The 17,123-nt window shown below is 40.0% G+C and overlaps 1 protein-coding gene across 1 annotated transcript; it reads right to left on the bottom strand.

Moving 5' to 3' along the window:
• Nucleotides 1-224: 224 nt before the first annotated feature.
• Nucleotides 225-16,296, bottom strand: LOC114819048 (uncharacterized; the record flags this gene model as incomplete). Its single annotated transcript, XM_082931558.1, is given in 12 exon segments — nt 225-464; nt 1,212-1,295; nt 2,074-2,249; nt 2,538-2,569; nt 4,165-4,170; nt 4,992-5,006; nt 5,464-5,628; nt 6,285-6,374; nt 6,377-6,418; nt 11,383-11,820; nt 11,953-12,344; nt 16,202-16,296. Coding segments are annotated over 12 exon segments (1,775 nt in total), but the record flags the coding sequence as incomplete, so codon positions are not given.
• Nucleotides 16,297-17,123: the final 827 nt, after the last annotated feature.

Here is a 17,123-nt window from a genome sequence, read left to right as displayed (position 1 = left end):
ACAGTACTCCAGGTGGGGCCTTACGAGAGCTTAATAGCAGCCCTTGATCAAATTTGATGCAATGTTGATCAGTTCATCAATTTCATGTGAAAGAGTGGACCAAGTATGAACTTCCACTTTCCTTATACTTGTAGAATTACTGATTAGGTGGCAAGTATGCATATTTCTTGCTCGCAGTACTCCTCTAGGGGGCAAGGGAACAGGACTTATTTCTGTGTACTTACTCATCCAGTATTTTTTTAATATCTTATGTGAGGCCTATGTATCTTTCCTGTACGTTATTTCTGGAGAAGCAAAGGGCAGCTAGATGAGTGAGCTTCTGAGGCTGGTTCTGAATCTTTTAATTCCATAACAAGGAGTGTATGAAGTGCTTTTCTATTCTGAGGAACTTTAGCAGAAGATTCAAAACGTCAGATAGCAAAGCAGAGAGCTGGTTCCCTTCAATGTTTAAACATTCAAGCTTTCTGTAATTTTAAGGATCACCAGGCATCTATAGGCTGTTCACACCATATCCTACCTTGGCTATGGTTATATAATGTCCTAATTCCTATTTGAATAACTAGTTAATTAGTATGCATAAAATGCTATGTATTTCTTAGAGTTCACTTTACATACGAGACACAATTGTACCTACAATACTTTTCTAATTAGAGTTTAAATACTTGGGTTATCTTGAAAGACAGGGATGGGTGTATCTGAATGTATTAGACATGTACACAGAGAACATCAACATTAAGGGCAACAAAGAGCAACACAGTCTCGTGTATGAACAATCCCTTTTCTAGTTTTTACTGTGTGGGTTCCACAGGGCTATGTTTTGATTATTATCTCACTGACACCTCAAACTGCTTGAAAACAACCACACATGGTGCAGAAATATGTTTTGTCTTTCTTCACCATACAAATGAAGTGTATGTGTACATATATTGTCCAAACAAGACAATGAGCATATTTTGCATGGGGATATCTGACTTACAGCTATCATCAAGGTGCTTGCAAATAGTGGCTGGCTCTACCTACAGCTATTTCAGGTATGCAATTGTCATTTACTGACTTTGTTTAAATGAACTTCTCACATAGGACAGGTTTAAGAAGGGGAAGAGAGGATGCAGTGAATCTTCCCAATATATTCACTCACACAGTTAATATCCAAGTATGGTCCACAGCATTACGATGTCCACATCTGTTTTCATTTTATGTTGCTTATATACCTGAGGTTCTTGATGTCATTGGGAATAAAGCTAATATCATTATAGGCAATGTCCAGATACTGGAGATCTTCTTATAAAAACAACCTACAATGAAAGGAAACAGAAAGATTAATTAGAAACACAAATGAAAGAAAATCTCAGAGTCAGAATAATTTAGGCTGAAGTGAACCTCTAGAGGTTACCTAGTCCAACCCTGCAGCTCAGACCATTCCTAACTGCTACACAGTGTGTAGGCCTCTATTTTCTTACCCAGTATGAAAAAGTATGATGGTTTAGCCTCTTTTCAGCATCTGAAACTATGTTTCAGCTGTTACATGAGCTGAGATGACCTCTAGAGCTGTTCTCTCCACTCTGTAGATGCTGAGATGGGTGCCTTAATTAAATACCTGAAGCCAGGGAGATGAAGCTGGGTCTTAGTACTCCAAAATACTCTAGAAAGGGACTTTTGTTTCTTTACTCTGGAATCTCCACAGGATAGTTAAATTTTAATGTATTGACTATGTTTTAAAATGCTACCTATTTTTACTACTACCCAAAGGCAGAGAGTAGGGCTAAGAATGGGAGCCACAAGACCATTATTTCTCAAAATGTTTTCAGCTAGAATGTCTATTTACTGAAAATGAGCTACAGCTGACTAATACACTTATGTACTGAAGATTAAATATAGCAAGGTATTTTAGCAAGCATTACAATTAACTTTCAGTACCTCTGTCTTCTACTACTATGAGAAAGTCTTTTTTGTGTGGGTTAATTGCATGGCTAGAATGGAAATTAGTGAACGATTGTAATGTAGGTTAAGACAGAAATCTTTGTTTGTGCTTATGAATGATGCAATCCTCTCAGTTAATAAAAAATACCTTACCCAGATGGAAGATGTGACAGCAAATTGAAGGAAACTGTAAATTTCTTAAGTGACTTCAGTGTGTGACTGTCACTAGGGATTTCTCTGATTAGGTTGTTCCAGAGCTCCAGGACTTATAAGGTTTTAATATTAAACACCTGAGGAGGGAAAGGGACAGTGAGTGGAAAAAACAATGGCTGTCCACCACAAAGCATGTCATAGTTCTAAGTATTCTGTATTTCTGTTATCAGTAAACTATGCTGGAAGAACTGGGAAATCAATATTGTAAGATTAGCTAGTACAAGTACTGTATACAGCTAATTGCTCCAGCATTATTGCAGATACAGTATGAGATACAATTGCCATTCGCTTACTGTATCACTTACAACACTGTGATTGGGAATTGCAAAGCAGAGCTGCTGGCATAGACTGTCCAGCATTTCCCTTTATAAGCCTTGGTTTTGTTCATGATGCCACATCCTAACTTTTGAGATTAAATTCTCCATTTCTGTAATGTCTGCTTGAAAAATGTTTTTGCTAAAACCATACAAAAGGAAATCAGAATTACTTTTTTTTTTTTTTTTGGTCTGAATCTAAAAAAAGACCCCAAAAAGCAACCTGATAAATATTCCTGCTTTTGAAAGAGCAGTATTTTTCAAATCACAGAACAAAACCACAGAAAGACTAGTGAAAGTTTTGAAAAGAGAGGTTTAACTAATTAGAAGCACCTTCATTTAAATTGCTCATCTGACTTTTTAAGGTCTTCTATAGTTGGCTGCATACAGATGGTGAGTCAGAAAGGTAGGGAGGGAGAGGATCACATTTTAGAAAAGTTTGAAAAATACTGGTTTAGCTCCTAAGCAGTGTGGAGACTCCAGGAATAAGTGAAGTCAGCCTGCTCCAGAAACGGATTCAGTACAACCATGGCAGTGCAGGGTTGTGCCTGAGTTGAGAGACCGGACTGCACTGACTTGGCTATCCTGCAGACCTGGCATGTGTCCCTGCATGTAGCTGCATCTCACAGTGTGGATGTGTCAGCCCACTCAAGACCAGCCTGGAGCTCTCTGCAACATGGAAAAGCTGAATAGGTCCTCATAAGGTTGGGACAATGCTGCGGTATTTAAGCACTTTAAAATAATTTTAAATAATCCAACAGCTTGCCTCAAAAGAAGAATGGATACAGCCCAGCAAAGAAGATTTCACCAGTGGTGACCATGAAACAAAAATCTTTTTAGTATATGGCAAGGCCTGATTGTCTACTAAAAATAACTTGACGAGACTAGTCCTTCCCCCCTCAAGAAGTCAGCAAAGTGACAGTGTTATCAAATAATTCTCCTAATAAAGAGTAGTCAAAGTGTAGAGAAGTTGAATAAAATAAGGAGGAAGGGGTCATTTGAGGATCTAAATAAAGTGGGGAGTAGCTCAATTGATTTGGATGCTTTGGAGATGATTTATACAGCTTAGGAATTTATCATAGAATCATAGAATGGTTTAGGTTGGAAAGGACCTTTAAAGGTCACCTAGTCCAACCCCCCTGCAGTGAGCAGGGACATCTTCAATGAAACCGGGTTGCTCAGAGCCCCATCCAGCCTTACCATGAATGTCTCCAGGGATGGGGCTTCTACCACCTCTCTGGACAACCTGTGCCAGTGTTTCACTGCCCTCATTGCAAAAAATTTCTTCCTTATATCTAGTCTGAATCTACTCTTTTAGTTTAAAATCATCACCCCTTGTCCTATCGCTACAAGCCCTGCTAAAAAGTCTGTCCCCATCTTTCTTACAGGCCCCCTTTAAGTATTGAAAGGCCGCAATAAGGTCTCCACAGAGCCCTCTCTTCTCCAGGTTGAACAACCCCAACTCTCTGAGCTTTTCTTCACAGGAGATGTGTTCCATCCCTCTGATCATTTTTGTGGCCCTCCTCTGGACCCGTTCCAGGAGGTCCACGTGCTGAGGAAAGCAGCTTGTATACTTTAGCTTTATATACTGTGCACTTTTCAGCAAAGAGAAAAAAAAGATCTATAAAATCTTTTCTCTACATCTGCATAAGGGTATTGCTGGCAGGAATGTGAAAAATCAATAATTGTTTTTTATAGTACCAAGAAAGAGAACTACCCGGCACTGTTTGCTTGTGATGATGGTTCTGGTATTTCCATCTCTGTCATTGCCAGTTTCCATTTTGGTCACACTTACAGAAATGGATAAAAAAGTGACATCATCTTTTTCATTTGATAATTAAACTTCTTACACATATGGTACCAAAGAACCTCAAAATAAATAGGTATCAGACAAAATTTGTAGCATGTTGCTACAACAACATGGGATACTCCTTATCACAGCTTCCAAACAGAGACATATCACAGTGTAACATTTTCATGCACCAAGCAAATTCACTGTGAGTACTGACATTTCAACAGGTTTTCTAGATCACAGAACAGGAAAGGGAACAATACTACCAGTTCTTCCAAGGACATGGAAAAAGGAATGGAATATTTACAGTTAATTTACACAGAGCATTTGCTTAAGATTGAGGTTCATTTAAAGCAGAATGTATTCAGCTAGAATTATTCACAAAATGCCTAATCAGTTATTCTTGATCCACCCTCTCACTAAATATATTTATTCTGAGATATTAAAGGCCACACCTGAAATCCACTATCTACCTCCAAGGAGGAGCTTGCTTATCCAGATAGCAACTCCTGTTCCAAAGGAAGCCTGGAGCAGACCACTGGGTGAAGCCTACAAATCATTTATACAAAGCTAGCTTAGAAAACCATTTCCTCAGGCCAACTGCCAGGGATTTGTGTCCTCCATGAAGGCAGAAACAAATTCTGGCAGAGTTTGGGTGAAGCTTCTTCTGGCTTGTTCAGCTAGGAGACTAAACTACTGGTTCAGACCTACCAATGGACAAAGTTTAGATCATCAGGAAAATTCCCAGATACTATGAAATATGAAATCTCTGGTTCATTACCAAAAGCAAGATGTACTTTCTCTCATTTTCTGCATCTGACAACTACTTTGTATAGCGCTGACATGAGTTGAGTTACACTTTGGCAATAGGTACAGTGCTGAGCAAGTGCAATGAAAATTATGCAGAATGTTTCAGAAAGAAAATGAGACACAGTCAAAATACAGAGGAAATGGTGAAAGAAGGTGAGACAAAAGAAGAAATAAACCATGGAGAATTTAAGGCCAGGGAACTATAAAAGAAAAGCATGTAAATCAGCTACAGCTACTCTAATGTTAACAAAAAAGTTTTAAATCATTCTAAGCACCTCTTTTTCGTGCAGTGGCACAGTAAGAAATTAAAGATAATTTTTCTGTGGATGAGGTTACAAAGCCAAAAAATACTTTCAATCAAAGCTGCTATTGACTATTAAACACAGCAAGACGAGTAATGCATGTTTAAAGGACATACCTGGAGGCTAAGAGCAATCTTCTGGTACAAGAAGCAACATAATACTTCCACTTGGCACCTAGACATCAGTTTTTCCTCTTCGTCTTGCTTGCTTGCTATAATATGAAAATTAGTTTCCTAAACATCCTCCACACTATTGTCATCAGGGGGATCATTAGAGTCTGTGATATAAAACAAGGATGTCAGGCATTACATAACTTCTTAGGGGAAAGGAAACATTAGAAAATAAAGACAGAATGAGAAGTGTTCTGCACACCTCCTAAATCTAATCTTGAGATCCTCTGTTGCCATACTCAGACAAAGCTCTCACACAGTCATCCATTAACTCAAGAATACTTGCATAAAGATATAAAGATTGCAGGTTCTTTACAAACACTGTGTTTCTTTTTCTTTTGATGAGAGAAGAATAAGTCTCCATCTAAAGAAAATAGTAGAATTGTATTATGGCCAACAGTAATGGCAGTAGTTTGCCTTCCTCTATAGCCACCATTTGCAGTTACAGAGAGTACAGGCTTCTCATTGTGCTGGAGTGTACACAACCCACAACAGTTCTGAAGTGGCATGCTACCCCTGAGTGCTTTAGGTCTTGTACCTTCAACCTCACTGTCACTTCAATGCCAAATCAAGATTGCAGATTAATTTATTACATTATAATTACACTATTTCACTAATGCAACAGGATGTAGTAGTTGTAGTCCTCCAGAGTCTACAAGCTGCATTTCTGAGAGTCTCATTTACCATAGTGCAACTTTACGACTGTCAGCCCTCATCATCCATCTAGTTTCTCTCTCAGAAGTGACATACTTCTTGATCCTACCTGTAAAGGGTCCTTCTTCTCTTTCAGGTTCAGGTAGCTTTAAGTAATGAATAATATACACTTTTTCTTTCTTTTCTTCTTGCAAAAGTCCTCTGGTGAACCAGATTTTCTCATTTTCTCTTCCAAGGCCATTTCTAAAGAGAAGTGCAAAATAATAATGAAAGACATGTTGCACATACAAGAAACAGATTCCTTTATACACACGGCTCAGAATCTTATTGCACAAGTCCTATATATTTTTTAAATGCAGTAAGAAAGATCTTAAACATTAGATTAATTTTAAAGCTTCTATAGATTCAAGAAAGCCATAGAATCAAAAATTAATTCATATTGGCAAGGACCTCTGGGACGTCATCTGCTCCAACTCCCTGCTAAAAGCAGGTCTAGATCAGGTTTTTCAGGGCCTTTTCCTTCTAAGTTCCAAATATCTCCAAGGATGGAAACCCACAACTTCTCTTAGCAACCTGTGCTGGTGTTTGATTCACTTCATGAGGAAAAAGTTTTTCCTCGTATGTAACTGGAATTTCCCATTTTCCAACTTGCTTCTTCCACTGTTCTGAGAAGAGTCTGGCACTAGCTGAAGAAAGCAGTAGGAGCTCCCTTTAAGCATCTGCTCTTAAGGCTGAACAAACTCATCTCTCTCAGTCTCTCCTTAAATGTCATATGCTCCAGCCCCCTGACCATCTCAGTCAGCTTCTGCTGGAGTGTGTCAACATCTGTCTCATACTGGGAAGCCCCAAACTGGACACTGTCCTCCAGCTGTGGTTTTACAAGTTGTCCTGGATGGCCCAGTGAAACTATCAAACAAGTTCTGACTATGGGGTTATAATCACTTCCCTCAACCTGCTGGCTACGCTGTTGTTAATACAGACAGCATGTGGTTGGCCTTCTTTACCACAAGCGCATGATGCTGGCTCATGTTCAACCTGTCATCTACCAGGACCTCTGGTCCTTTTCTACAAAGCCACTTTCCAGTCAGTTGTCCACAGCCTGTACTGGTGCATGAGGGGTAATTATGTCCCAGGAAATCTGGGCCTAAGATTTTGTAGTTTATCATGGTATTGGGTGTACATGGCAAGGGAAACTTGTAGTGGGGAACTACAGGGGTGACTTCTATGAGAAAAGGTCAGGGCTACCCCCATGCCAGACACAGCTAGTTCCATTTGTCTCCAATGGACCCACCACAGGGCACAGCTAAGACTGTCAGCCAAGACGGTGGAGCCTCAGGGAAAATGTGTTTTTAAAAGGGCAAAACACTACACAGCAGCTGTAACAGAAAGGAATGAGAAAAATGTGAGAGAAACAGCCCTGCAGACACCAAGGTCAGTGAAGAAGGAGGGGGAGGAGGTGCTCCAGGAGGGCCCTGCAGCCCATGGTAAACACCATAGTGACACACGTTGTCCCCATGCAGCCCATGGAGAGCCCATGCAGGAGCAAGTTTTCTTGCAGGGACTGCAGCCCATGCAACCCATGTTGGAGCAGTCCATTCCTGAAGGACAGTACCCCAGAAAGAACTTGTGCTGGAGCAGTTCTTGAAGGGAGGGACTATGCCATAGGAGGGACTCCATGCTGGAAAAGGGAAAAGCATAAGGAAGGAGTGGCAGAGAGGAACTATTAGGACAAGGAACCCCCATTCCTTGTCCCTTCGAGGAGGGGGGCACTTGTGGTTAAGGTGTTTGTCTTCTGAGGCAACTACTACACACACTGAGGCCCCGCTTCCTATGAAGTGACTGGACGTCACCTGCTGATGGGTAGTGAATAAATCTCTTTTTGCCTTGCTTCTGTGTGTGGCCTTTGCTTTTCTCATTAAACTGTATTTATCTCAGCCCACAAGCATGTTCATTTTGTTTTCTCCCCTGTCCTGTTGAGGAAGGGGAATGAGAGAGCGACTGGGGGGAGGTCCAGCAGCTAGCCAAGGTTGACCCGCCACAATCATAGAATCATAGAATGGTCTGGGTTGGAAGGGACCTTAAAGACCATCTAGTTCCAACCCCCCTGCCATCAGCAGGGACACCTTCCACTAGACCAGGTTGCTCAAAGCCTCATCCAACCTGTCCTTAAACAATTCCAGGGAGGGGGAAACCACAACTTCTCTGGGCAACCTGTTCCAGTGCCTGACCACCCTCACAGGAAAGAATTTCTTCCTAATGTCTCATCTAAATCTACCCTCTTCCAGTTTAAAGCCATTTCCCCTTGTTCTATCACTACCTGCCTTTGTAAAAAGTCCCTCCCCAATCATAAAATGGTTTATGCTGTACTGCAGGTATTAAGAAATAGTTTAACAAAAAAGCATTCTCAGCTTCAAAAATTGAGATTAAACAATAATCTTCCTGCCCAGACACAGCTAGTGAACAAATATATAAATTAACAGCTGCGTACACTCAACTTGCTGTTTCTCACAGTCAATCTCAAGTACCTCCCTCCTCTCAGCCACAATTGCCAGAGCTGCAGCTGCAACGTAAGCAACCAGTACAGAGCCTCTGCACTGGCTACAGTGAACAGCTACGAGTTGCTGTGCTTAAAATACAACTAATATGATTTCCTGCTTTTTATGCAGTTTTGCAGCTGACCGCAGGTATAGAATATCAAGTGTCAGCCAGCAAGTGACACTGCAAAACTATATTTTACTATAAATGGTCAAAAAGCAGATACTTATTTTGTACTTGATTCAGTTCACTGATTGTAGATGTTTACCATGCAGTAGTAAAAATTTCCTTCTGGAAATTTCTGTCCCTCTCTCCATGGGTAAAGGAAGAAGCATGCATTACTAGTTGTGATTAAGTGATTAACTTTGGGGAAAGCTAGGTGAGATAAATTCCCTGAGGTTTCAGTTAGATTTGATGGAGTCTGCCTCACTGTCATGGAAGGAAGCAGCAGTTTGCCAACTTCACAGAATTTTTTAGAAGCAGTTTTGGACAACACACAGTTAGGAATAAGAAAGGATGCACCTGCCTGAGAAAGAGAGGGAGACGGGGACACTACAGCATCAGCTATTCCCAACTCTCTGAAAGGGACAGGAAAGGCTGAGACAAGGCCTTGGGATCTATTATATTTTTCTTCTTTCAAAGCTGCTGTAAAGGAACACATCAGAGTGCCCCTCTAACAAAACACCTTTTCAGTAGGATGAAACCTCCACATGCTATCATCCACTTCCTCAGAAACACTCTTCTAGTCCCTGGTGACACAGCAACTGTATTCGCACTCACACAAAGAGTTTGGATCAAACTACAGTCAGCAGCAAAGTCTGTAGCAACCATACAATGCTGCTTTTAGCCTTTCACAGGTTTGGGTAGACTGGGTACAACTAGGAACATGAACATTACAGCAAAGCATCCATCAGAAAATCTCCAAGTGTGTCCCGGTTTTGCTAGGATAGAGTTGATTTTCTTCTTCTTAGCAGTACATCTCTCAAACTCTGAGCACAACAGAGATCCTACCAGTGGAATGGCTGCCCTCTTGAAGCTGTGTCCATGCAACCTGTGCTGCAGAACCACACTTCAGCAGTGAGAACTACCACAGAATTGCATCCTCTGTGCCAAAGCATACACAAAACCAGAGTGTGACAATTAGTTGAGACCCTGCATTTTCACCTTTCATATCATTACCACACATCAAAATGCCATTTCCACCATGTGAATGATTTATAGTAGAAGTACACCTGCTTCTAAAACACCCCAGTAGACGAATGAGGCAAACACTTCCCTCCATGAGTTTAATAAATACAGCCTTTTTTTTATGTTTAAGGTGGATAAATTTCTTGTCTAGTCTGCAGCATGGCCACACAAACACTTCTTTCAGCACAGCTGAAGAAGTAGATGGTACAGTGTTGTGCAGGGGAAGGAACAAGATGTTAGTATTTTTAAACCTGCATAACATGAGACCATGACTGGAGAAGCAACATAATGCACCAGCCACACTTGGTGTGGTTTGTGTCAGAGGCCCTGGCTCGCAGAAACTTGACATAAGTTCATTCTTTCTGAACATACTTTTTTGCCATGAAAGTAAAGTGTAACCAAGTTTGCATAAAAGCTTTCTGCTACTGAAGAGCTACATTATTCTATAGAGCAAATACTACTGATCTGCAGTCTAGGAATCATGTTAGGATTTCTGTGTGGACTGAAAACTGGTCTCAGCCCATTCTAATTTCTTACAAACAGGGAAAAAGATACACAATGATCTAATAAGAGGGTAAGAGAACAAGGACAAGTTTTTAGTTTTTTTGTTTTGTGTTGTTTTTAAAGGACCCTTCTTATTTTATCTGCATGGATATATTTTTATGGAACATTACCAAAAATTAATAGTACCTCAACCTTATATTTAAACTTTTGCCATTTCATTTATTTTTTTAGTAAACTGAAGTTCCTATCAAAATTGAAATACAGAACACAGTTCTATGTTCAAATTTCTACCAACACACGTTAACATATCTAAGTAAAAAAAGGGGGCAGAATATGATTCGGTGGTGCCTGTGTGCCTGAGAGCTCAGGAATCTGGCTGCAGGGCACTGGTCACGAAGGAAATAAGAAATACCCAGGATCACTTACAGTACTGGGCTGGGACACATAAAGCATTACCCTCATGGGAATAGTCTGTAGGATCACCTATCTGCATAAGTATCAGTGAAGTAAGGATTTTGTAGGACCTAAAGTAGTTGCAAAGATATGAAAAAAATCAATATAATCACAATGGTTCCTCATTTTGCATTCAGTTAGTTGGCTGTACCCGATACAGGAAGACCAGATCAAAGACCCATTAAAGTGTTAGAATCACCTTCTTAAATTATGGGGATATACAGGCCCACAGTTTTCAAAGTCTTATGGAACAGGACTTTTTACAGTTCCCTTATACCACCAATTATGATGCAGTTACACACATTTAAATCATCATTTGCTGTTACTGTAAAACACAACATTTCATTTAGTTATCACATGCTATAATTTTGCACTGTGTATTTCTCAAATGATGAGGGCAAATTCTAACACCCACACAAACATAAATACAGGGGCTTTTTTTTACTCCCTGCAAGACATGCTTAGGAAAAGCTTTCAGTAAAATACTGCACCAATGAAAAGGTACTAAGATATTTAATACTAATTACCTTGGATTTTCTGTTGCTCAGGCTTTCTTGTTTCAAATAGTGATAAATCAATATCGGATGAAATCACTGTGTTAACGTCAGTTTGTAAGCTCCTCTTTTCAGTCATTAACCAGATACTGAGGACTTCACAGTTGTAGTGGGAAACAAGTGGCTTTTTGAGTGCTGTCTTCAGAGGCACAGGGTGAGAAGATGAACCTGCAGCTCGACTTTCCAGTGTAAATATAGGAGTGAAATGGGCAGGGCTACTGCTCTGTCATTCTCGGTGCTTCATACGAGAGAATCTATGTTTTTTGTGAGATGGGAAGCTATCAGGCCCTCTAGGATTTTTAGTAATAATAAAATCTCCCCTAGGAGTTTGGACAGAAAAAATGTTTTTCCTCTTGCTTTGGTTTGGCATTTGGCTGCTTGAGTAGACAGGAATAATTCCATACTGATCAACTCTGCTTGCAGTAATGCCCGGTAAAGACCAACATGCAGGGCTGCTATTCTCCTGAACTAGACCTGGAGAGTATCTATCACCTTTTTGCTCCACTTTCTCTGTCAGGAAACTTGCTTCAGAGAGAATCAAACCTCTCCTTAAGTCATAGAAACCTGTAGTTTGGGGCTGGAACTGTATTTACCCATGGTTACTGTCTTGATTAAGGATATATGCATGTCTGTGTGGAAAACTTACTGGGCAAGGAGAAATGTAGTCAGTTTGGGGCTGTGTACTGACAGGCTGGAACTGAGTCTGAAGAAGGGAGTCTTTGAATTGGATTTGTGTTTGACCATGACAAATCCGATGAATATTCAGGCATGTATCTTTGGCTTGGATTTGCACTGGTCTGCAGGACATATGCTCATTGCTGAGGGAAGCATCTGTCTGCTTGACTTGCCCTTGAGCACTGACATAACTGCCAGACACTGCTTTTCCATTTTCATCATTTGTACTCTTTATCACTAGAGTTAGGCACTGTCCAAAACTCCTGCCTGCTGAAGACAAGAGAAAAAAATACATTTATAATGAGGCATTCTCCAGCATCCTTTTTGAGAAAAAATTAATGTGACAATTTCTCTATGCCCCATATGGATTTTTCTTGTTCAGAGGAAATGCACGAACAATTAAGACTAAGCATCTCCACACTGCAAATTACTAAATACGTTAGCCTTTTTTTTTTCAATACAAATGGAATTCACCTGCACACTATACTGAATGACGTGTAGCATCATGTGGCCAGAGGGAGTAGGCATGTGACTGTCCCCCTGTACTCAGCACTGGTGAGGCCGCACCTCAAGTACTGTGTTCAGTGTACTTCGCTACAAAAAAGACATAGAGGTGCTGGATCGTGTCCAGAGAAGGACAACGAAGTTGGTGAAGGGTCTGGAGAACAAGTCTTATGAGGAGTGGCTGAGGGAACTGGGGTTGTTTAGTCTGGAGAAGAGGAAGCTGAGGGGAGACCTGATTGCTCTCTACAACTACCTGAAAGGAGGTTGTAGCCAAGTGGGTGTCAGTCTCTTCTCCCAAGTAACAAGTGATAGGGCAAGAGGAAAAAGCCTCAAGTTGCACCAGGGGAGGTTTAGATTGGATATTAGGAAAAATTTCTTCACTGAAAATGTTGTCAAGCATTGAAACAGGCTGCCCAGGGAACTGGTGGACTAACCATCCCTGGAAGTATTTAAAAGACATGTAGATGTGACACTTAGAGACATGGTTTAGTGGTGGACTTCGCAGTGTCAACAGTTGAACTCAGTGATCTTACAGGTCTTTTCCAACCCAAGTAATTGTATGATTCTATGCAGCAGAAGAGTTAGATAACTTGTAAGACGGAAAGGGCACATGTTCCAAGGTACCCATGAGTTACAAAGTTTAAAGAAGAATGTATGAGCAATGTTCTACTGCATGTGAAATGTGGTGATTTGTACAGCCAACAAGTCCCTATTTAGGGATTCTGAATTTGTTCTGCAAGGTGCCATGTAACAATGGAATGAGATCTTTCTCCTGAGAAGTAGATGGGGCTCCTTTGGTGTATGCTCCTCTGTATACTCCATAGTGTTCCCTATACCACCTAACCTCAGGCTAACCCTAGTGAATGGGAAAGGGACAAACATTCAGGGAACTTCCATATCAAAAAAGCACCATGGACTGGACTTGGTTTAAGTTTCTTATACAAGTGAGGTCAGTTGTGGTCAAGCTGTGAGAAGAACAGGTGAATCAGCTTCTGGAAACTGTCTCAAAAGTGACTGCAGAATCTTTTCCAAGTAGGCACCTTCACAGAATTGACCATGCCTGGGCAGAAGCACTTCTGTGAGTCCCTGAGGTGTGGATTCATCCTTCTACTGTCAGGCAACCAGCTAAAGCAACACAGTCAGAAGTCTGCCTGCTCCTGTCCTGGATCCTTTTAGTAATACAACAGGATATACAATTCCCCTCTTCATAAGAGAGGAAGGACTTTCCAGAGGGTGAACCAGATCTTTGAAAGCCAGCTGAACAACTAACAGAAATTGCTTACTTCTCTTCACAGGTTACCAAGAGGCTTAGAAATTCTGTTTTCTTAGTTTATTCCCTGGGTTCAATGACTAGTGTGTGGTGGGATGGCACTGAGCCCTAGTGTCCCACACCACTGAGGCAGAGATTCATTTCACATGCCTTACACAACAGATGGATTTTGATGCCATGACTATCCCCAAAGACCTCATTCTGGAGGTCCACTGGTTCCTTAGCTAGTCCCCAATTTCCAAACAGTACTGCACCCAGTATCAACATAGAAATGCTTAGTAAATTATCCTTCATTCAGCCTGTGTAGTTCCAAAAGTTTAGTTCCCTTTGCTAGGAAGACTCATTTCCAGGGACTTGCTGAAGGAGAAGTCACTCTTTATAGCTCTCTGCTACAGCTCAGCTCTCAAAGAAAGCTGGGACCATTGGCTTCTCTCCCTGGCTTTCTTGCCTTCCACCACTGTGACTTACAGCTTCCAGACCTCTGCTGCTCACAGTTCACCCCCTGATATTTCTGCTGCCTTTTCAGTCACTTGCTTCATTGTGTTACATCCTCACGTTCTATACTCCCCTGCAGGGCTAAAGACACTTCTGTCACACCACACTATCTTTTTTTCCTAGCCCAGGGCTCCCGCTCTCAGGTCTCAGCCTCACACTTCATGAAGCACAAAACAATTCCATCCACCAAGATGATTGAGTTACCATTGCTGAAGAGCTGCTTGCTGATCAATGGGCGTGCTGCTGTATAAATACCTTTCAGGTGTAATGGTTACGTTTGGAGAAATGATCCTTGAACAAACTTTACTGCGCAGCTCTTAGATTCTTGTCAGGTTTATTATATAAATACACAATCTATAAATAGCACTCAGCACTAATATGTACTACTACAAGGTGAGCTATCACAACAGAACTTTGTTTCAGGATAAAAGGTTTATCTATCACTTTTAAAATGGCTTAAATCATTGAAGCACAGCTCTGGTACTGAGCCAGAAATATTTACATTTGTTTGGACAGCGCCAGACTGGAAATGTATTGTACAGAAATAGATTTTATCAGCCTTTCCAAAGAATACTCAGAAGGGCTTAATAATTTCAAGGAGCATATATTTAATCATCTGACTTTTCAATCTTACTTCTATAACTGAATTTTCTTTCCTATTTTTAATACTGTTATAAAGGTATTACTTTTAATATATTATTGTTCCTTTTAAATTAATAATACATAATGATAATAAATATAGTATGACAGTATTCTAACAAAGCAAAACAAAAAGCCAAATTACTTACCATTTATTCCCAACATAATAAAAATTATTATGATTCATTTTCCTTCTGTTTACCTGCTTTACTGACTATGAGAAGATTGAGTTTTAGCTATATTGGTACTCCTACAGAATTACAGAAGCTAGATGGAGAGAAAAAAAAGCTTCCTTTGGTCTCTTTAATCCAGTTTGTAGGGACAGCATTGTTTTTTCATGCTACCACTTTATTCTATTTTGCTGATCTGTCAAAAAAAAAAAAATCCAAAACATTGTAAAATTTTTATATGCTATACTTTGACAGCAGATCCTGAGGACTGACATTTTTGACAGAAGTCAGTGAGCCTGTTCTGATGCCAAGCTCCTTCTCTACAGATCTGGTTTCAGGATTGGTGCCTAGTTTCCAGCTTATTTTTTTTTTATTACTTAGGTTAAAAATGTTTTGATTATAGATCATGTTATTGTTTTTCACTTTTCTTTTTAAAGATTAGTCCTTAAATATTTAATCAATAGCTACTTTATATAAACTGGAGAGAGCTTTTCATTCACATATACAGGCACAAAAATGCCCGGTTGTTTTTTAACCGTATGACACTGCAAGTCCTTTGTTTTCATCAGAAATTCCTGACACCTTTAAAATAATATTAGCCTTTTTATATGGATGCATATTCTGAGAACAGCAGGACCATCCCTCAACACCACGGTTTTTTTTCATTTTGTCTGAATCAAAGTTGTATCTCACTTCCCCTGTGGTCTGACTCCATGTGATCTTATTTAATTTTTTTGATGCCAGCAGTTTTTCATGTTATCTCTCATATTTTTGGATGAGCTAGGGGGAATGCCTCTATTATCCAGTGGGTAGTGTTCAAGTCTGATAGGTGGAGGACCCAAGTTCCGGGACCTGACACAATGACTCTTCCACTACTTACACAAAGAGCCTCCCAGAGACACACAGGTCATACAGGTCACACTGCAGTCTTATTCACACTGCTTTGCACTAGTAGCTCAACTTCCAATCTATCTTCTTTTATATTAATTTTAAAGAACATAGGGAATTTGAAACTGCACTACAGGAACTGTCTTTGTACAATTTACCTTTATCAACATTCTCCCTTAGCGTAGACACTTTAGACAGCAGCTCAGGAGGCAGAGGTCTACAAAGCAGTTTTGGCTGCTCAATCATTTCCTTCTTTGTCTTTGTTCCTCCTGGGTGACTTAAGATATTTCTAAAAATCAGAAAAATCTGACAAGCCAAAACAAAAATAATACTCATCTCTGGTTTAAGGTGCTGAACTATAAATATCTGCTGAGATAAACCAGGTGATAAAAGAATCATAAAACAGGAAAAGTGGCCAAAAAGGTCATTTGTTCTCTTAGTGACCAATTCAACATTTTTTCTAGTTATCATTAGTGTTTCAGGAAATAAATCAGTGATATTATTAAAAAAAAAAAAGTAAAAGAGCTATTCTATTAAGTTTGGAATGCTTGCATCAAAGAATGTTTTTCAGCACCTCTGTCACAGAAGGTGATGCAATTGGAGTTTTTAATCTCTGAGCCAAAGGAGGAACAGTAAAATAGAGAAACACCCCATGTCAAGCATTCTGAAAGCTCACGGAAACTGTTTTCTGCTGGCTAAACAGATTTAGTAAGAGCAACAGTTAACCCTACTAAAAGGCTGAGACTGCAAGTAGCAATTTTATGCTTCTTGCTGGTTTCCTACTAGTTTATGAATGCATACAACGACACTGATTTCAATCAAAGAACCTCTGATTTGGTTTCAGAAATCCTCTTATTAGTAGCCAAGTTTAGCAAATCTCTGATTCACAATAATTTTCAAGATTATCTACATCCTAAATTGCAGAGTTCAGGGAATTTTTTTTTTAAATTTTTTTTCGTGTAGGGCTAAAAACACAGAAAACATCACACAATATAAAGACTCAGCCCTAAAAAACTGCAAATGAGAAGGAAAACACAGAAGAGAAAGCAGTGATGAAGGTGACTTTGAAGAGA

The sequence above is a fragment of the Antrostomus carolinensis genome, unplaced genomic scaffold (assembly GCF_000700745.2).
Source record: "Antrostomus carolinensis isolate BGI_N321 unplaced genomic scaffold, ASM70074v2 scaffold30061, whole genome shotgun sequence".
Classification (NCBI taxonomy): domain Eukaryota; kingdom Metazoa; phylum Chordata; class Aves; order Caprimulgiformes; family Caprimulgidae; genus Antrostomus; species Antrostomus carolinensis.
This window is presented reverse-complemented; position numbering and strand designations above follow the sequence as displayed.